Genomic DNA, 22557 nt, shown 5'->3' with positions numbered 1-22557 from the left:
GTCAGCTACGTTGAGAAGAAAGTCCTCATATGTGCACAGAAGAACATGCTCTTTTCCACTTTTTGCAGTTTGACACCCCAACACAATCACCTGGCCTCCCAACTATTCTGATTACACCCTTGCACAAAAGAAAGGGAGAGAGAGCAAGCTGGAAGGATAGAACATGCTAGCATTTTTCAGCTAAGCTGGCTCAGTCTGTAGGAGGATGGCATGCAGTGGTGATGTCAATGGACTTGCCCTAAGGCTGCAAAGTACTCTCATGCCACAGCGACAACTCCATGATGGACAGCAGTTCCTTCTAGCGTTTGAGAGGTGAGATAGCTGTTGCGATAAGAAGGGAAAAATACTGCAACATTCTCACCTTCAGATCCACCCAACCCAGTTCATTGACACCTGCATCTCAGTGTCTTTCATAACAAGGCATACTTATTTTCATGTTTGTCCTGGATTTGAAGGAACCCAAACAGGGTGACCTACTCTCTATTCTTGGCTTCAAAATACTGTTCTAGGAAGCAACCTTAATTAGTGTAGAACCTTTGCATTATGTGGAGGTTCTTTAAACTTTTATTTTAGAAAAATGAATCTTTAAAAAGTCATTAATTGAATGTTTTTTTATGTTAAAACCAAAATCAGTTCTTCTGGCATCACTTTAAAAGAACCCTTTTGGAGTGTACAATAACATTTTAAGGTTTGAACATTCTTATTATGTACAGGTACTTATATGTCAGCCGTGTCACAACGAAACCTTTTATTTTCAAGTTAAAAGAATTCACTGTCAGGCAGATGGAGGAGACCAACATTGCTACCCTTTCCTGGAGTGGTCATCCAACAAAAATGCCTTCAAGACTAAGGTATATAATGTTCTGGGAGATCATGAAGAATCCCAGGGTAACATCTAAGGATCTACAGGCTTTTCTTACAATGGCTAAAAGCAGCTCTCATGACTCTACAATCAGGAAAACACTGAACAACAGTACTATGTATTGAATTATAGCATGATGAAAGCCACCACCGTACAGGACTTTTCTGATTGTTTAAAGTTTCCTAAAGACCACCTGGATAAGCCAGATGACTTCTGAAATAAAAGCTATGCAGATGGACAAAAATGGCTTAATTGAGAGTTATATTTGACAAAACTGAACTGCATTTCAGCATAAGAACCTCATCCCGACTTTGAAATATGTTGGCAGTATCATGGTTTGGGGCTGTTTTGCTGCTATTGGATAAGGACAGCTTGCCATAATTTCATAAAGCCATGATGTTTTGGATGGTATCAAGAAATTCTAGAGGAGAATCTCAGAGTATCCATCCGTACACCGAATCTTAACAAAAGGTGGGTCCTACTGAAAGACAATGACCCTTAAAAAAACACTAGTTAGTCTCCAGTGAATGGAAAGCAGAAGGAATGTTACATTTTGGAATGGCTTAGTCAAAGTCCAGATCTTAAGCCTAAAGAAATGTAGAGGCAGAACCTAAGGTGTGGCATTCATGCAACGAAGCCCATCAACATCACAAAGCTGAAGCTGAACACCACTGCTGTCCTTGTGTGAAAGTTTCATGATGAACGGACCAAAAGAAATGTTCCAAAATATATTGGAATAAGGTCTCTTTTCATTACCTCCCATTAAAAATTAAGAATGATTTTGCCTTCTTCTGTGAAGTGACCATTTTGGAGATGCATCATTTTCTTTGGACAGCAACAATATGTACAATACACAGTGGTAGAAGCTCAAACCGTCCCAATAAATTATCTAGAATAGCAGGTAAAAAAGTTCTTTAAACAGAAAAGAAGATTCATTTATAACAATCATGATGGCATTAACCTGTGAAAAACTGGCACACGAGTGATCCAGGAAGCATCATCATGACTTGTGTTCTGTCAAGCGATAAGCATGGACATCTGTCTTGTGCCATAACTTCCAGATGAATGAGCGTAAACCATGAAATGACTGTGTACCTTCTTTGCTGGAGAGAACAGGGCAGTCAGTAAATGATAGCGTCTAATTCAGTGACACGATTGTTTGCCTTAAACCGAGCGTGGCAAATTGGGTTATTCCATTCATGCAAGAGGATAAAAACTGTGGAGAATACTGGTGGGGTGAATTGTAAACACTGCATTTTATCATTTAATTAAACACCAGCAGCAAAGTTGTGCGTCACTGATGCTGCAAGGCCAAACGTGATCTGCGATTGACCTGATTAGGTCAGTCAGGAACAGGACTGCTTTAAATCTTATGACTAAAATCACATTCAGTACACTTTTACGTTGTGTACAGTGAGTACAAGATGATCTGTACTCTGTGCACATACTTTATGAATTTCAGTTTAAAAGGGAACTCCACCAATTTTTCAAAACAAAAAAACATCATTTTGAAGATAATTTAAAGGTTAAGATGTAAACACAGTCATTCAGAGTGGTTTGATGTGAAATGCTCCATTTTAGAGAAATTTACAGTCACAGTTTTTTCCCAGTGGCTGTGATAGGAACCAGACGTATGAAGGGTTTAATGCCTCTAAAAGCTTCCTCACGGAAATGAAATGTTAAGTTGTAAATACATTGCGTGATGTCTGAGACAATGTTTTAAAGTAGTTTTGTGATAAAGTTTTTGTCTGAAATGTATTTTAATCCATTCAATTTAATCAGTTTATGGTGGAGGGTTACATAAAAGGCATTCGAAGCCAAATTAGTCCCCAAAGAAAACTTCTTTTCTCAGACTGACCATAGATTTACTATCATCAGCATCACATAAAAAATTCAGACGACGTGTAGGTTCACTGGTGGTTTTGAATAGTAAACAAAATGACTATGTTTGCATTGTAAATGTCAGGATTCCTGGTTCCTATCACCCCCCTCTGTAAGTTTCTCTAGAAATGAACCATTTTTCATGTTTCTTTCCTCATTTTCCAGCTGGAATGACACTGTAAATATTCCAGTCATTGAATTACATAGAAATTTTGAAAGATCAGTGAAATTCCACTTTAATTTCAGTCATTTTTCTTAAATTTTAAGTCTAAAAATCAGAGACTACTAGTAGAATGGTTGCATTTAGCAATTTCTGATTTATTACAGTGTTTTCTTAGATTTGATGTTATCAGCATCACAATTTGAATGAAAATTCTAATCTTTGAAATCTAAAAGCATGTGACATGTCCCCTTTTGCTTTAAAGATAACACACATTTAGACCACTCCACAAGAGTTGTGCAAAAGCCTCTGATGAGTAGATCAAACCCACCTGAAAATGGAAGGGATTTAAAGAAAAAAAAGTTTTTTGTCCAAAAGCCTTAACATGGACAATCCCACAAATTTGCATACATTTGAATAGTGACCTAGTGCAGAATCTTGATTATTTCTTCCTCTTTTTATTTGTCATAAATTTTCTTTTAAAAAAATTCAAAATGTTGTTTATTTCCAGGTTTAAATGAAGAAATTCCAGATTTTCAATGTAGATGACAGTCTTTAGATTACTAACCAGATGTCGAAGCTTTCTTTTTATCAAATAATAATACACTTTTATTACCATATTAAATATTTATGGTGCCTTTTTAATAAGATGAAAGCAGTTTCTTGATTCACTGAAATGCAAAGGTGTTTTTGTATAGTTGTCAACCAATCCAAAACCAGATGGTGAAGGAATAATAGGCTGATTAAAACACATGCAAAACATTCAGCATGTATTATTTTCAGCAATAGCCTGAAGGCACATTAGGTTTAATTATTTAAACATGCATGTCAATAGAATTGCAAAATGTGTATGAATTTGTCTGAAGTGATCCATATTAATGACAAAGAGTTAGGCTAAGTGTAGATTTAGGAGCTCAATCAGTGACAGTGTTCATATAAAATGTTATGAACAGTGTCACTGAGCTCCTAAATCTGTGATATATATATATATATATATATATATATGTATGTATGTATGTATGTATGTGTGTGTGTGTGTGTGTGTGTGTGTGTGATGGACTGGCATCCTGTCCAAGGTGTATCTTGCCTTCCGCCTGATGACCACTGGGATAGGCTCCAGCACCCCTCTCGACCCAGAAGATGTGTTTGTGTGTGTATGTATGTATATATATATATATATATATATATATATATATATATATATATATATATATATATATACAGGTTGGACCTCCTTTTGCCTTCAGAACTGTCTTAATTCTTCGTGGTATACTTTCAACAAGGTGTTGGAAACATTCCTCAGATTTTGGTTGGTTTTTTGAGTTACTGTTGCCTTTCTATCACCTCGAACCAAGCTGCCCATTCTCCTCTGACCTCTTACATCAACAAGGCATTTTCGTCCACACAACTGCCGCTCACTGGATATTTTCTCTTTTTCGGACCGTTCTCTGTAAACCCTAGAGATGGTTGTGCATGAAAATCCCAGTAGATCAGCAGTTTCTGAAATACTCAGACCAGCCCGTCTGGCACCAACAACCACGCCACGTTCAAAGTCACTTAAATCACCTTTCTTCCCCATTCTGGTGCTCGGTCTGCACTTCAGCAAGTTGCCTTGACCACCTCTACATGATATATATATCTCACTGTTGTCGGAAAAAAACCCCACCAAAATAGTAACTTTAAAGGAGAAGGAGAAAAACTACTTCACTTTAAATGTAAGTCAATGGAACCAAAATCTTTAAGTAAAGTAATTTTGGGCTGTTTTTTTTGGTCCATTCATCATGAAATTAACACATAGTGGAAATGGCAACAGGCATCTTAAAATTATGACAAACTGACAAATGACAAAAATGGAGATAGGTGTGAGTGTGTGTGTGTGTGTGTGAGTGACTGTCTGTGTCTGTCTGTCTGCCCTGCGATGGACTGGCGACCTGTCCGGAGTGTATCCTGCCTTCTGCCTGATGACCACTGGGATAGGCTCCAGCACCCCCCCTGAGGGAGAAGCGGCTTAGAAAATGGAGGGATGGATATATATATATATATATATATATATATATATAAAATACTTTAAATTTTTTTAGTTCAGCAAATCAACAGTAACTGTGAGAGACTCAAATAAAAGAAATCAAGATTATAATATTTGGTTTTTTGTCTTTTTATTTGTAGTACCAACCAACTTTGGTAATTTAGCAAATACTGAGCATTAAAAATGCATTCTTAAGAAGTTCAGTGAACGCATATAACAAATAAATAGCACAGCGAAAGACAAATACAGCCTATTTTAAACAACAGGAAAATTACTACATACATAATCTTCTCACCACTTACTATCACCATTTCTTTAAATAAAGCTTCTCAGATTCAATTGGCACATGTACTCAATAAATATTTTGTGTTCATATACATATACAGTTCAACATACATGTTTTGGACTGGATGTTGACTTGCAGATGCATCTGAAAAAGAGGTCATCTCTGCCCATTTCTTCAGTTTTGTTTACTGTTTTCTGAGATGTTAGAAGAAAATAGGTGGGTGGTGAAACAGCATTAAATTCACTGCGAGTGAACTGGATTTACATTTCTGTGAAGCGTTCTCCTCTTCTTACTCAGAAGTATATATATCCACATCTAGCAACTGGCATCAGCATCTAAACCAAACTCAAATGTCCAGTATACTACTATAAGTGTAAAAGAGTTTCTGCTTGGACAAGTCATTATTTTGCAGTAAATCTGATGAAAAAGTTCATTGTCTTTCCGTTTTTGGACCAGCGATCATCAGGTCAATTGAGTCCTTCTTTCTTCTGATTCCATAAACATGACGACATCAACCTCTTCCATCATCCTTCCGCTTCCCTTTCTTTCTGGAGATGATGGTTTAGGTCATAGTGGGAGTCCAGGAGAACCTCTGTGACGCAGTAGTTTTTTGATTATTTATTATAGAATTTTTTGTTTTTATGTACTATTTTTTTCGTGAGGCTGGAGCATGGCTGTTTTTGTCATTTTGGGTTAAGTGCCCCTTTCAGTCTGCTTCTGGATTTGCTTTCAGGAGGTGAAGTAGGAGCTCTGCATGGAGTAGAGGCGATCGATGGGGTTTCCCACACGTGCCTGCAGGGAGCCTGTCTCTGAAGCAGCCATGAAGCAGTCACTCAGGCTAGTCAAAGACGTGTCGCTGTCGATGTCATGGAAAATTGAGTCGTTTCCTACAGAGAAGGGAAAAAAAGCAAAAGCAAACTTAGGAAGGGTTCAAGGTTTCAAGGTCTTATTATTGTAAAACAGATCAACAAAGGCAAGTAAAAAAAAGCTAAATAAATGGTCATGGCTAAAGCATGCACATGTGTGTGTGTGTGTGTGTGTGTGTGTGTGTAGTACGTCAGAACAAAATGTTTTCTTAAAAATGGTCAAAGGAAAAAAGCTTAATTCTAAATTAGTTTTATTTTATTTAATTAATTTAACACATTCATCTAATTAATGTAAAGTATACATCAGAATGCATTTTTCATCCTTAACCTCAAGTTAAATGCCGCCAGATATTTGAACTTCACTCGTGTTAACATGAACATAGTTAGTCAGCATAAATGAACTGGAATAACTTGGTGATTATTTTACAACCGGCCCCAAAAAAAAAAAAAAAACGGAAGTGAGAGAGTAAATCAAGTGATGAAGTTGTCTGCTGCAGGCTAACCAACTGGAGCTGAGTGTACGTGCAGCCGGGAGTGGAGGTGATGAAAGATGTTTTCACTCGAAGATAGGTCACGGTGGTGGGAGGGGGAGGGAAGACATGCTAGAGGTTAGTATATTTTTTCAATTTTTGATTTCAGGATGACTTTTATGTGAAGTTACCCTGTAAAGATTTTATCCAAAGTAATTCTGGAGTATTTCTAATGGTCCCTAAATGCAACGTTGAGTTTTTAACAGCTTTACAAAAACACACCCACATATGTTACCAAAAGAATTAAAAATCACAGAAACGACTGCAGTTTATTTGGCAAAATCAGACTTTCCCAGCCAACCCTTCAGAGAAAACTCATGGGATTTGCCACTAAACTTACATTAAAGCTAGACACTGTTCCATCCATTTATCCTGGGGGCTCAGCGAGTACGAGTAATCTGTAATAATCTGTAATATTATTTTTCTGGTCTTTTATCCATTCACTATGTACGCCCAATCTATGAGGCTGAAGTCAGGTTTAAACTTGCTTAATGTTAAAATTTTCCTGTTCCACCTTAAATAGTGCAGCAGCTGTGGCAAACAAGGCCTTTGATGCCAGAGTGAAAGTGCTGCACAATTTAAGGCACAATGGGAAATTCAGAAGAAGAGTTTAACTTCTACATGATATGTACTAGATAATTATCGACAACATGAGCCTTATCTAGCTGCTAGTACGGCGTTAGCAAGATCAGTTTAGCTGAAGGAAGTACATATGCAATGTGGAAAAGGCAGCTTTCTGGCAGAAAGCCTTGAAGGCAAAATTCTATTTGTATATTCATAGATCTGTACACAGTCAATGAGTTACATCTAAGGCATTAGGGAATTTTTTCTTGGAAATTTACATTTACGGCATTTTGCTGACGCTCTTATCCAGAGCGACTTACAACTTGACCATTTTAGACAGGGGGGGGCCAAGGTGGTGTTAGGAGTCTTGCTCAAGGACTCTTACTGGTATAGTGTAGGGTGTTTGCCAAGGTGGGCATTGAACCCCAGTCTACAGTGTAGAAGGCAAAGGTGTTAACAACTACACTAACCAACCACCACTTCAAGTTCAACTTCAATATATGTCATTTTTATTAAAGGATATGAGTTTTTAGGGGTTTGATTAATGCCAGGAGAGGGTCTTTAACTTGTAACTTATCAGAATTGGCTGCAAAATGTCATTACAAAAAAGGCTGGACTAGCCTTTCCTTGTTAGCATGTGTTTTGTATGCTGCTTACCATATGGGTTCATGTGATCTCCAGGCATTTGTGGGGGAGTGAGACCTTGCTGGAAAGGATCTGTGCTGTAGCCATTTGTGTCCATGGTCACAAGCTGCTGTTGTTGAGGTGGGACGAGTGGTGTGTAAGAGTTCATCAGACTCTCCATTCTGCTTGATATCACCTCTTCAATGCACAGACACAGACAGACATTAGAGGTCTAAGCTCCAGTACAGGCTGCACTTTACTGTACAGGATATACACTTCTCTTTTGCACTGACGGAAAAAGCATGAACTCTTAGGATGAGCCAGATTTGTTTCTTGTACTTTTTAGACCAACTGTTGTGATTTTAAGTAAAAAGTGACCAAATTTGATTTGTATGGTCAGACTACGGCCGCATTTGCTCACATATCCACAGCAGTTGCTGTACATGTGCATACGTTTCACTTTAATAATGACAGCATGAACAGAACATAACATTACCATAGGTTAGGGGTCAGCAACATGCGGCTCTTTTACTGTCCTGTTGTGGCTTCATAGCAGAATCAGATTTTTAGGTAAAAATAATCTTCCTTTGCAGTAAAATAAAGCTCTGCTGATTGCTAACTGCTAACACAGTTTTAACAATAGATGGTATTAAATGCTGGAGTTAATGTATAACTGCTAATTCACCAACATCTGTGGAAAGTATTTTGCCAGAGATGCAGGAAAAGCAGCTATAGCTGAGCTAAAGCTTAAAGCAGAACAAATTAAGTCTTTGTTTTCATTTGTTTTAGTCTACACTATGACAGTAGCACATACTGAGCCAAGATGGTAAAATGTTACTTCTATAAAATGGACATAATATGGCTCCCAAGGTCGTTTGATTTTTGTTGAAAGGACAAAACGGCTCTTCTTAACATTTGGGTTGTGACCTCTGGTGTAAGTTGACCTTGATACGTTACTTAAACGGCTATTGAAAGCTTCTTTTTTCTGCATTAATGCTGTAATGTGTGAATATGCACCACTGACTTTCATTCTGATGTTATGAATGCATTTTCTGCTAATATTGGCCTGATACCAACACACATTGATACAGATGCCATATCTGATTTGCAGAACTGTTTCATGTATTTTTGCATTCAATGGAAATACTTGCTCAAAATCCAGGAAGATCATTGGTAAAATAATTACATACTTCCTAAAAAGTCTACATGCCTAATTATAAGTGCTCACCTTGTCCAAGTCTCTGCGAGTTCTGCTGTTCCTGTTGCTGCTGCTGTCGACGAGCCAACTTCTTCATCTATTGGGAAAAAAACAGACGTTATATAGCAAATAGCACTTTTCTTCTGCACTGAAAATTCATGCAACGGAGTTAAATGTGAATCTGTTGGTGTGTGCTGACCTTAGCTCTCTGGTTCTGGAACCACACCTGGACCACTCTGACACTCAGTCCAGTTTCTGCTGCCAGAGTCTCCCTCACCTTTACCAAAAGAGACAAAAATGTGTTCATTTGGCTATAATTTTCCTTCAGTTGTTGACCTTCTTGAATATTAGCAATCAAGAACTTAGAGGATGTCCATTGTGGGCTTTTGTAGATCTTTACGTTCTGACTTGACCTAACTCAACCTAAACAGAAAAACTAAGGCTTTGTTAGCAGTTAGCAACATAGCTGGAGTTTCCAATTCTTAGGAATTGGCCTTGAGACTGAAGGAATTCAGTCTTTGAAATTCGTTGTTATATAGCCTATGATGCAGAGCCAACTAACTAAACATGCCAGCTATTTTCTTTTTCTCAATGTAACTGTACCCAATTCCACCTGCTAGCTAGGTGTCCCAGTGCCACCAAGCTGGCAGGTGAAGACTAGCTCATGGTTCCTCCAAGAAGTAAGCCTTCCAACTCACGCAAAGAGAGTGATGCCTGCTACGCTCTTTTTGACTCCTAGCCACGGATGGCTGTGGGGTCTCTTAAGATCAAGCTCACAATTTCCCAACAATACAAATAAACAGACTGTTCCACCACTCAAATGCTTATCACATACATAATGCTAATTGGCTGTGCTACTACTTAAGCATTTTGTTAAAACTTTATTGTTCTTCACTCTTACCTTCCTACACGGTTTGGAGGAAACCTCAAAAGAGGCTTTGAAGGCACGACGCTGCTGTGTGGTAAGGATGGTGCGGGGTCGTTTAGGCCTGCGAGAGTCTTTGCTATCATCACTGCCCTTGTTCTGCCCTCCAGAACCCTTCTCTGGCTTCACATCCACGTCCTCATCCTCAGTCTTGTCTGCAAAAAACAACAGGTCGGTTACACTTGAATAGATATCACCTTTTACAAGACATAATAAAGCAGCCTCCTAGACTCTCGAGCAAGCTGCAGATGTTTTTAGAATGGAAAATCTCACTAAGGTGGCACAAAAGCAGAGATGCAAATAAGAAACCATACTACAGCATAGTAAAGTTATATGCAAATAAGACACAGGTAGAATTTTCATAACAGGCATTAAAAGCAACAGAACCATTCATGGGACAAAGTACGCTAGTCTCAAAAGAACGTTCAAAGAACCAGTTTGATGACTTGACACAGGAGCATTCAATGATTTCCTCTGGGTTTTACAAACTTAAAACTTTTAAAATGAACTTTTGTTTTTCTTTGACTGTGTTCTTTACGTGTGAAAATGAATAAAATAAACAGGAAACAATGGAAATACATTCATTACATGCTTGATTGCTTTAGAATTTACAGCGGTATATAAAACCTGACCACAAATTAAGTTATAGTAGCACAATTAACTTGATTGAATTTAGCCTACTCATTTTCAGTGCTATAAATGTTGCTTTTACATGTTTATAGAATTTTCAAGTTGGATATACATTGTACTTTTTTATCTACTTACTTGCACTTTATGCCTGGCCCTTTAATGCAAAACACCTACCATATTAGGATCGCTTTGTAGATTTCTTTACAGTTACACACTGGAGCCCATCTGTTGCTGCATAGAAACCCACACTACACCATCCTTCATTGGAAAAGGACCACCATAGGACCACCATTTACCAGATATTATTTGAGTGGTGGACCTTTCTCAGCACAGCAGTGACAGTGACACAGTAGTGATATAATTAATACAATTGTGTCCCTGCTGTACACTCAGTAATTGCATATCTGCAAAGTGAAGCTTACAGTCGCATGCAAAGGTTTGAGCACCACACACATCTTCTACAGGGAGCACACTGCTGCACATTTTAAAGCACAATTACTGTTTATTTGCTGAATTTAACATTTTTGGGGGAAACAACCATGAAATGTGGCCTTTGCAAAAGTTATGGTTTATTATATATTTTACATTTAATGTTAAAAACATATAGACAGTGTGCATTAAAGGGGGTAAAATGTCATATTTAGGTTCCCTGCACAAGATGAATTTCAATTTTAGTGAATTCTACTGAATTAATTCAAACTTTGGTCCTATAGTAAAAAAAATACTGAAAAAAATATGAAATAGACCTTAGACATTTACAAGGATTGTGCTATGATGTTTATAAACCAAAGGCCTTTACAGAGATAGTAATAAACAAAGCATATACAAAATCATCATTTATAGCGTACTTTCCATTGGGAGGTGGCCATCCCAAACCCTTCAATTTCAACTTGTGAAAATACGACATACATTTTTTTCAGTGTTGTTTTTAGAAAGCTTTTTAATTACTTTTAAAGTGGAACTGATTGATTTTGATGGATGGATGGATTAGTTATTTTTAAAATTAAAAACCTTAAAAAAAGTGCTGTCTGACATTTTCATATCACTATCAAAACACAGTGAGCTTTAGTCCGTGGGCGGAGCCTTATTTTACCTACACTCTTGCATTTTAGAACAGGAAGTGAGACTGTATCCCTGTCCCTCATGGCCACATGGTAAGCAGTTAGATCCCGTTGTTATGAAGTAAATGTGTCCCGTAGTCTAAAAATCAGTGTGTAACATTGAGAACTATCACTATGAAATACATTTTCTGCAATTGAATAAACTCTTAAAACTATAATGAAAATATTATGATTTGTGTGTGTACAACTGCTCAAAGCCGTGTTTGATGGTCATGTACTGGCTAGCATTTTTTAATTATGCTCAAAATGAGCTAAAATTGTCCTTACTGAAACATACATTTGATAAAGTTTCAGAGGTGATATTACGGTATTGGTATTGACAAAACTGAACAGTTAGTCATTTGAATCAAATTAACATAATTCATGTCTATGATAATTCAAAAAAGATTTTAGTCTAAAGTCAAAGTCAGTTAAAGTCCAAAATGTGTGGTCAACTCTGACTTTAAATCAATTTCCATACCCATGTTGGCTTGCACTGGATAGTTAAAACCAAAAAAGAGGAGAAAAGAGAATCCCCCTCTCACCAGAGTCTGACATCTCTGGACTGATGGAGTTGAGCAGGTCTTTCTCCCTCTCGTAGTCGTTCTTGCACAGCAGCTGTCCGTCCTTCAGCACAAACTCGTCCCCTTTACACAGCTGCCTCTCACATACACAGCAGCAGAAGCAGCACAGGTGATAAACACTCTCCAGTGCACGCATCACAAACTCAGTGGGCGCGATCTTCTCCAGGCAGCCGCTGCACTTAGTAGCAAACAACCTGCAGGAAAAATGAAGATTGTAAATGGAAGCTTTAAGGTGTACATTCACAAGAGGAAAGGTTATGCTGTGCTCTCTAGAAGGATAAACTCAGAATGCAGCTATGTTGTATGTAAGAGCATTTAGTATTCATTAATATTTAGTGTTACTTTGATAACTTATGCCATGATACAGCACAAGAACAAACCGAACACTGAACAACTGCATGTTTTATTACAAGACAGCATAATAATTAGTTCTGTTTAATTGTATTTAGTGCAATTCATTCTCGGATGTTAATAACGTATGTGTAATTTCATTGTATTCTTTATTGTGAAGTTCTCAATTGTATTTTTAAAAATGTGGCACTGCTGGTTCTTTTTTTTTGTCTGTTTCAACTGATCAAACCTCAGAAAAACTAAACATAGTCATGAAAATGTCTTTTAAGTACCACGTTGTTATATTTTTGACGCATCACCCTTATTCAGAAGTTATGTAAAAGCACCAGAAGTCTGCAGTAGTAAAGTGCAATAGCTTCATTCATCTGCTTAAGTATGATTGAGATATCTATACTTTACTTTTACTTTTTCATATTAAGTCTTTTTAGTTTTACTCTCTACATTTTAAAAAGCCCTCTTCTTTCTACTCACTGCATTTAAAAACAGGCGCTACTCTATAATGTGCACACTTTTAGATATCAGTGGTGCATCAGGCTTTTATACTTGTTTTTCACAGCTTTGTAGTTTAACTTGAGCAAAGAATGTACATGTATCGTTTTCAAATCCGTCTGCTGTTCTAGAACTAGTCGTGTCACTAGACTAAGCTTTTCAAGCTGGGAAAGAGGAAAGGAAAAAGGAGTAAAGTGGAGGAATGAAGAAAGAATATGATACGACACTTTGTTGTCAAATTTCTCCGAAACGTGTGTTGCATCACAGTAGCTTCATTATATAAACACTCACATTCACAATAGCCAAAAAACTCTCACAAAGAACCACATAACACCTTACAACAACTCTGAAACAATACCCTTTATACGGTCCCCAAACTCCCAGCTCTCCTCCATTACCCCAGTACTGCAGAGTAAAGGTATATGTTGCTACATATGAACCTACCTAAACAGTCTGCTCTCTTTGTCAACTATCAGAACTGACTCAAATTTCTTCCTATACCCATACATTCAAGTCAGGAAACATTTAGGACCCTTTCTTTCTAAGAAGGTGATGAGAAGCATGCTGAATTACTTCCTCCGCTAAACCCATTCAAGATGAACCACTTTTTCTTCGGACACAAATCTGAGGCTCTGTATGTCTCTCCACTTTTCAGTCTCCCTCTCTTTCTCGTCTTTTTTCTTTTGACGAAGGGTGATAATCTCCTAAGCTGGAGCTCTTCTACTTCCCTTCTCTGTGACTGAGCATTATGCTTGTGCCAGTAATTCCCATGATCCCTTGAGAGATCTTCCTGTCTTCTATTGTCTGCGATGTCTAATCTCTGCCTTTTTTTCTTGCTCATTGTTGAGAGGCCTGTGCAGCGCCTTAGTCACAGCTTTGCGCACAGGACAGCCACGCGTGACGCTCGCGCCATGGCGACCCCACATTGGGGGTGATGGTGAGGAAGGTAGATCTTCTGGAATTAGTGATGAAAGAAAAAAAAGTGACTGAGGGCTGAAATGGAGAAAAACATCTGCTTCCAGTTTATCACTGTTGGCTGGGCTTATGTCACACTGCTGTATGTGTGTTTTTTAGTGTTTTTAGGGCTTTTTCAATGCGCAAATCTCATTTTTACAGAACAAAGTGAGAGAAACAGAACTAACCAAGAATTACTTTGAAACAGAAGCAAGTGTGTTGTTATTCAACACATCACTTTACACTTTACAAGTTACACGGGTTAATATCTGGGTTAGTTTTATGGTTAGGCTTATCACATATCAGTTAAATACATATAAACCATATGGGATGCATTATTATGTATACATAGATATATGATACATAAGGGACATATTACATATAGTTACTTGCTTACTGTAAAAGACTCTTATCTCTGTTAAACTGTTACCTGTGTACCTGTTTCTTCTCCATCTCTCTCTCTCTTTTATGTATGTATACACATACATACACACAGCACATAAGCTACATATAATAAGTATAAAGAAACAGCCAAAATGACTTGGAAAAAAGTCTAGTTCCACTGGTTTATATTAAAAGTAAAGTAGGTTTTTTCCTTCTCCTGTAAAGTTATCATTCTGGAGCTACAGGTTTCTTCTGACAACAGTGATATTACTATTTATAGGTATAATATGTCCCATACATACAAAAATGTAATTTCTTGTTGATTTCTTAAGTGAAATTAAGTTAATACATTTTCTACAGGAAACAAATTTATATATATATATATATATATATATATATTACTTGGAAATTTGTGTGAACTCCAAACTGACTTTGACTTGCACATTCAAGGTGTGTGGTTGAAACTAATCCCTCTTTAATACCACTAAGGGGGCCCTGAGGGAGAGAAAGCTTTCACAGCTAGTCAAACACACTTAGTAAAACCTGAGAATGTGTGATCTGTGTGAGTGACTTTGTTTGTGGGGGGAGTTGTATGTCCTGTTTGTTTGCTATAAACCCATTCAAAATTACTTGTCTATTCTTTGGTGCCACCAGTGTTGTTTGGTATGGAGGCCATGGATTGTGCTTATTTTGCTTTACAGAGTGTCCAAATTCTTGTAAAGGAAGTTATGAACAGAACTGCATGTATGTATTGCCTATGTATACCAAGCCATCATGGTATATTAAGAGCATGACCATCATATAAGTATACTGAATCCAGTTGTGAAATGCATTTTATGCACAGATGTGTCCAATCTTAGTGGTTAAGTGATTTGCCATAATTATATTCTTTTTTTGGCCTACTCTTTGATGCTGCATTGTGGACTTGCTAGTCTGCTAGAGCCCAGTACCTCTGCATGTATGTGTGTGTGTATGTGTGTGTGTGTGTGTGTGTGTGTGTGTGTGTGTGTGTGTGTGTGTGTGTGTGTGTGTGTGTGTTCCACATCCACGTAAAGCAGAAGCATGTGTGCTACAAAGGAGCTAAAGATGTCATTAAACGTAGCCGCTTCAAACACAGCCTTTCTTCTGCTGGGCTGCCTAGCACTGAGATACACTCTGCATGGAAAATACTCTGTGGCTCATAAGGGCAGTTTTTGCACACACACACACACACACACACACGCACGCATATATACATCCACATATACACACACACACACACATATGGCAGATTAGATTTTTCCACAGCAACTGCATCCTGACCTTGTCAAAGAGTTGGGGACAAGCCACATCCATCCTGCTCATGGAACGGTAAAGCTCATTAAATAAAAGTTCTCTGATGGTTTTATCTTAAGATAAGGCACTAGAAACCTTATTTCAACTTTACAATGCATAAAAAATGCCCAGAAAAGTCCATTATTAAGAAAACAAAATGTCAAATCAAGTGCTATTTATTTTAAACAGGTCATTCCATGGCTGGTTATTTTCTTTCTGGCAAAGTATTCTTTTTAAATGCAGCATGTTCATGAACCTATCAGTCCCTGTCTTTGACATTTTCACTTCTGTGCTTTACAATATTCTTAGTGCAGTCTGGTTGGAATTCTTGTCCTTACAAACAGTCTACCATCACTTTGATGTTGTGGTGTTTCTGTTTAAAAGTAACTTTTTATTTTCAGAGTGCAGATTAAGGGACCAATGTTGCGAGGCGATATGGACCATTCTAATGAATTAATTCAAAATGCAGTCCCTAAAAAGAAATCTGCCCTGCGATGGACTGACAAGCTGTCCATGGTGTTTCCTGCCTTCCACCCAAATGATGGTGTGTGTGTGTGGATGATTGTTTCTTTATATGTTCATTTTCAAAGCTGTACAGATTTCTCAATGATCATGAAATCACTTACAGCTCTGTTTATCATGAAAAATGTCTTCAGTTTTACAGGTTCCTGGAAATTAGAAATTAGATTAATCGTAGAATAATTTTATACATGTATCTGTGAAAAAAACACTGGTATAATATGAATGAAATCAGTATGTATATATATTTATAAGTTACTTTCCATTGGGAGTTAGCTTAATCAAGCCTGGTGGAAAATATACTTATATTACTATTTTTTTGACTGTTTAAATGCTGGAACACTGATGTATAAGCACAAAGGTGCTACAGTTTATTGGTAGTTCCAGATATAAGATTTAGTAATAGTTGTGCTAATTATAAGAAAAGCTAACATGTCTGTAAAATGTGTATTTGTATTTTTAAAATGCATATTTGAGACAGTCTGTGCATATATGGTGTACAAGGCCATGAATAATTATGTTCCCTGTGTTCACTGAGCATTACTTTTAGTTGTTATGTAAAGATACAGGAGATTATTGCATTTTAATTAAAGCTGATTACTGTAATTGTACAGCAGAGTGCAACTACAGCATAGGAATCTTGTGTAGTTAACTCTGGAGTCATGATGTTAAACTGCTATTTTGCTCTTAACCTGGTATAGAAAATTACTATGAAATTCATGCAAGCCAGTAAAAGCAATGTGAAAGTAATGCAGGCCAGTGATTTACTGTAATTTTACAGTGAAAGTTTTTACAGTGTACATAATAACACATAATATCATGTTTCACCTGCTCCTCCCACCAACTTCAACAACCACCAAGCGAAAATGCTTAACCGCCTCAGAGACCCTCAGTGATACTGATTTCCACTCATAAACATGCACATTATGAGTTTCAGTTCACATTGACTGTAAGTAGTGCATATCATTGCCCAGTTGCAATTATCTGAAGTGATGTTATGCACCCAGGAAAAAAGAAAACTCCATTCGTAAACCAATCACTTAACGCTTGTATGACAAACCCCCACTCACCACAGCAGGACATCATTAACCACACAAGATAATTGTTGTTCTTAGATCTCTCTTCAGAGGCTGTGGCAAATTAGTGCTAATGTGGCTAATTAGTGCACAGTTAAACAAAAAGGGGTGAGAAACAACTCAATCTGCACTACCGGTCAGTGTATGTGGCTAATCGAGGTGACAAATGAAGTGTATGTTTGCCTAGGACCCCCAGAGCAAACTCCCGACTAGCTGTAATGTCTCCTGAAGTCATATCCACAGCTGCTGCTAGCGCATTAGCATGGTAATGGGCTATTGGTGTGGCTGCTTTGTTTTCTAATTAGGTCCCAGCAGGTAAACTTTGTAGAAAAAGAATAGGAAAGAAGAGAATAAAAAGAAGAGTATGAAGAGAAGTCTAGTAAAAAGTAGAAAATATTGATCAAAATGTTTATATTTGGCATGGTGGAATGAAAAGGAGAGCAGATGGGTAGGGTAGATTACAAAATATGAAACTGTACATCTGAAGAAGATGGACAGATCCATGTGGGGAGAGAAAGAGTAAAGTGAATGGAGAAATGTAGAGAGAGAGAGAGTAAGCGAGAGACAGAGAGAGAGAGAGAGAGAGAGCGAGCGAGAGAGAGAGAGAGAGAGGGAGGGAGGGAACAGGTACACAGTGGCTATGTTTGGACAGCTGCTCTCCTAAGCCTGGCAGTTCCATTCAGAATAGAGTTTACTCAACTCCACCACTACTGTAGGCAACATGACAGAATAATGGTGAACACACACACACACACACACACACACACACACACACACACACACACACACACACACACACACACACACACACACACACACACACACACACACACACAGCTGTACAGTCAACAGGTTTTGGCAAGATGTATTAGGCCTATATAAAATCTCCACTTGCATAAAGGAGGGGAGAGTGAAAGGAAAAGGGGGAAATAAACAGGATTTTCCAAAACTCAACAAAAGCTGCAAAAATTATTAAAAGAAGAGAAAATGGGACTCCTGAACTGTGCAAAACCATGAAAACTGTCATAATCAAATTAACAGTACTTGTACTTCATGGCCATCTTCGTCAGACAGGATTAAAAAAATAAAAACCCTTTCTGCCCATCCTTCAGCTGTGAGAAAACATCTCAATGCAATGGGTCTGAAAGGATGTTAAGAAATCATTATTGAAAAAAGGAAATACACAAAAAGGAAGAACACTTGAAAATCAAACAAAGAAGCTGCCAGTGTTCTTAGAACATTGGACTGACCACACCAGAGTACAGAATTACCTGAACTGTGAGCCGAAAATACAACAATACAAGTTCTAAGACTGAACTTTGGAGGTAAAAACATCTCTGCATATATTTTTTTAAGTAGAAAGGAAGTCACCTGAAAAGAAAATAAACTGTAAGGGAAACACTGAAGACCAAATCCTGAAACATCTGATTTTATATTAATATATGATCCTGATGAACAAAAACGTGTTTTTGAAATAAAATAACTTAAGGATGGTCTCTGACTTTTGCAAAGTACTGTATAACATTACGATTCCATACAGACTTGGACATGAGTGAGAATGTACCCCTGGCTTAAGCAACTGTATGTGACCTATCTAATACTGGATGTGGCCATAGCCCAGCTCTGGAACTCTTTCTTCTGGCACTTTCTTCTCATTACATTCTGTCCCTTCTTCTCTGTCATTTATCTTTCACCAGACCAACCGTTAAGCTAACCTAACCATTCACCTGTGCCACCATAAGTACACAAAGCATTCTAGCCTGCTTAAACAGTGGTGATATGCTGGCCCCATATTGCTGTGAACCTGAAACACTGTTTAATGACTCTCTCGCTCCATCTGCCCCACTTCCATGTTAATTTGGCTGAAGTAAAGCAGACGCTGCCTTTTAGCGTGACTCAGCAGGAGTCCTGGCTAACTGCTAAGGAGCTTGATCCAGCATTGGGCCCAGAGCTCCACTTATGGGTTATAATGGGCATCTGGGGAATACAGCTGCTTGGCTCAAGGTTGGACGTATCAGAGAACAGGCGGCACATGACGGACAGGAGTGTATTGACTACAGCACCCGCCCACCTCCATTTCCCATTGGGCAAAACTGAAGGTGGATGGGTCCGGTGTGGTTGAGTAGCACCTGGGCAAGCCAGTGAGGATTAGCAAATCTGCCTCAGTGGCAGGTCACGTTCTTCTCAAGATCTAATAGTAGGATAATCCCTGGTTTAGTTTAGATGGCAAAAGGCCAGGGCGGTCTCTTGAGCAGCAGATGTGCTTAGCAGTATTGTCTGACGCAAACCATATGATCCAGCACTGGGGAGAATCAAAGCAAAGAGCACATGGTGGAGAGTTAATAAAGTGACTGCATTGGGTGAATAGGCCTGGTATTAACTCGTTGTTTACCAAACACAAGGTCACTGCATCCAAACCCTGACTCTAAGCAAGAGGTGAATGACTGGGCCCAAGGGTAGATCAACCTAAGAGCAGTTCTCAGACAGGTTTATAATTACCCATGACCCCAATCTTTATCCCTGAGTCTCTAAACAAACAGTAATATAGAGCATTCTGGAGAGGGGCTTCTTGAGCGTGTGAAAGTGGGATGCTCAGTCCTTATACTAGTAGGTTCTTAAGCTGCAGGGTGGGGGTTTACGCCAGTGACCCAGCTGTGAGATTACCACTGTTCTCAAGTGCCTGGCCCCAAAAACACACAATCACATGCACACATACCTGCTTCACCCCCATGGTCTTGCCAACTGGTCCCCAGGGTTTCCGTATTTGTAGATTAGCATGTGTGCGTTTTCCTGCCATCTTAAGGATTTCTGAGCGTGTGGAGGGGAGGGGAGGGGGGTAGGGGGCAGTTTGTTGGAGTTTTAATTAGCTGTAGTAATCCTTAGATTATTGGAAATGACTCGTGGAATGTTTACTCAAGAAAAGCCCCCAAAGAAGTGGAGAAACCTGAGGAGTAAATCACAAGTCAATGGCTTATGTTCTCATCCTTCACTCCTTCAATTAGGATTATGTTTGAATCTTTTATTCGTCTTTTTAAGGATAGCCTGATACATATCAGTACTTACTAAAGTGTTCTTATTCTCTATAGTCACTGTAGTGTTTAGCACTATTCTGGGTGGACACTTCTAAAAATAAAGGCATAACTTTAGAGCAATGCCATAGAAGAGCCACATTTGATTCCCCAGAAACCTTTGTTGTAAGGAACATGTGCACATGTAAAGAACCTTTATAAACCTCTTAAATGTCCAGGATGTCCAGGACGGGTCCAAACATTTATTATGAACTTCTGTGACTTGGTCAGTTTGCAATGTATTCCATGTAGTTTCTGAGTAATAAGCCATAGAATTTACTAAGCCTGTGATTTTAAAGGATTGAAGTTTAAAGAAAAGAATCAGTGTCAATGCTGTACAAAGAAAAACACGTAGCTCCAAAATGGTAACTTTTCAGAAGAGGAAATCTTTGTTTTGAAGTTAAGTTAATGTTAAGTGAATTTATTCCAAGCCAGTTTAAAGCATTTTTATTGGTCCAATCATCATTGAATGTACACACAATTGTTTGGGACAGTGGTAGTATAATGAGAAAGCTCTACACTGATTAATGTTTCTTAGAACGGTACATCCAAGCCAAGAACCACTTAGGAACCTTCAGTTTTAAGAGTTTAAAAGAAAGACCAAGTTGAAAATTGGAGCACTGCTTGGCTTGGCAAGGTTGAAGAGAAATGTGAAAAGGAATGAGAAGGAAATACTGTGCATTATGCTTGCATTTGAAAGCATGTCTCAATCCCAGTCAGTGCTTTCTTGCTCCTCTCCCTTTTTTGCAGTTCACATATAACCTAAGTGACTACAGAGGGAGCCTCAAGACAGATCACTGTCCAAGTGATGGAAGCTTAAAGTGCTGTCTCTCCCAGCTTAAAGAGTAAATATTGGACCATGGTATTTTTTTTCTGACAGCTCACACTCCAGCCGAAACTCTACAGGGTGACTCTCAAACAAAAGGCTCAAAGTGTGCAAGGGGCATTGTCCGACAGGCACGTTTCCATGGTAGCACTGGCAAGTTTCTGGGATATTGGAACCTGATGAAGGGCAAACGAACAGAGGGGTGAATCCCATGGGATGAATTCGCATAGTCTTGTTCTCACAGAGAAGTTAAAGTTAACAACAACTCCAAGAGATTTTTTAACCACATTTCAAGTGAAAGTATTTCCCATAGAATAAATTATGTTCTCATGACATCACTCAGGTGGAAAAGTAAGTCTGCCATGGAGTGACTTCAGATGGTGAAATCACAGAGCTGGAACATAATAGACAAGCAGTAAACCACAAGTACAGCTAGACCTAGGTTTGGACCATAAATGACAAAACTTAAAACAAGGAGAACTAATCCTCTATGAGGAATTTTCAACACCCCTGTGGAATTCTATTAATATTTTAGCACTAAAATAAAAACCATTTACATTTTTTTATCCTCTAGATTAAATGCTTGAGGACTGGTAAAAGTCATTTCAATGCTTTATTTACAGGTTGTATCATACATTAACATCCATTTTACCTAGTAGCAGTTTATACAGTGACTGCAAAGAGTGCTGGCATAGAGCTGTTTGCTGTTTTCCATTTCAACTGACAATCAACAATCGACAACATTTTGCTCAGCTGCTCACAGTCTCACAGTCTGTGAAGTATCTACAAAATTCTAGAAGACTAGAGCTAAATTGGACCCCAACCCCCCCCCCCCCCCCCCCCCCCCCAGACAACTTAGAAAAGCATAAGAACATGATTGGTTGAGTTTCATTCATATTAATAAGTAGGGCTGGACCAAATATTAGAAGATATGTTTTTTGGATAGGTATTCAGTTTTTAATAGGAGGAATTGAAGGATTCAGACAGTGGCTGAACATGAGCCATCAATAAAAAGCGAACTGCAAAATACTTTTAGACAGCTTTAGCTTATGGTCCATAATGCAGCTTTTCTCGAATTTGCAAGAGAAGAAGTACAGCCTACTATAGTGCTAATAGCTAAAAACAAACCCTCTGCTCTGCACTGGAACACACACCCCCTCCCTCAACATTCAGGCATTTCAACGCAAATGTCCTCGTACAACCATTACTAGGTCTCACAATGTGCGTCATACGCACCTCAAGTAAGTCCTTGTGAAGAGCTGGTAACCCAAGCAATGCACTGGGCTCTTTACCCCTAGCCTGCTGCTAAGAGAGGCTGGCAGTCCTGGTAGATGGAGCAA

General features: G+C 38.4%; 1 protein-coding gene across 1 annotated transcript in view; it reads right to left on the bottom strand.

Moving 5' to 3' along the window:
* Positions 1 to 5047: 5047 nt before the first annotated feature.
* Positions 5048 to 22557, bottom strand: part of lmx1ba (LIM homeobox transcription factor 1, beta a) — a 59499-nt gene continuing 41989 nt past the window's right edge. The window contains exons 3-8 of the mRNA XM_017697170.2: positions 12198 to 12430; positions 9899 to 10077; positions 9197 to 9274; positions 9028 to 9094; positions 7833 to 7997; positions 5048 to 6102 (exon numbers count right to left, since the gene is read on the bottom strand). Coding sequence (XP_017552659.1) covers positions 5945 to 6102; positions 7833 to 7997; positions 9028 to 9094; positions 9197 to 9274; positions 9899 to 10077; positions 12198 to 12430 — 880 coding nt within the window. The 3' untranslated portion in view covers positions 5048 to 5944. The remainder of the gene's footprint in view (positions 6103 to 7832; positions 7998 to 9027; positions 9095 to 9196; positions 9275 to 9898; positions 10078 to 12197; positions 12431 to 22557) is intronic.

This window comes from Pygocentrus nattereri, chromosome 23 (assembly GCF_015220715.1).
Source record: "Pygocentrus nattereri isolate fPygNat1 chromosome 23, fPygNat1.pri, whole genome shotgun sequence".
Taxonomy (NCBI): Eukaryota; Metazoa; Chordata; class Actinopteri; order Characiformes; family Serrasalmidae; genus Pygocentrus; species Pygocentrus nattereri.
Note: the sequence above shows the minus strand (reverse complement) of the source record. Positions and strands in the feature narration are given on the sequence as shown.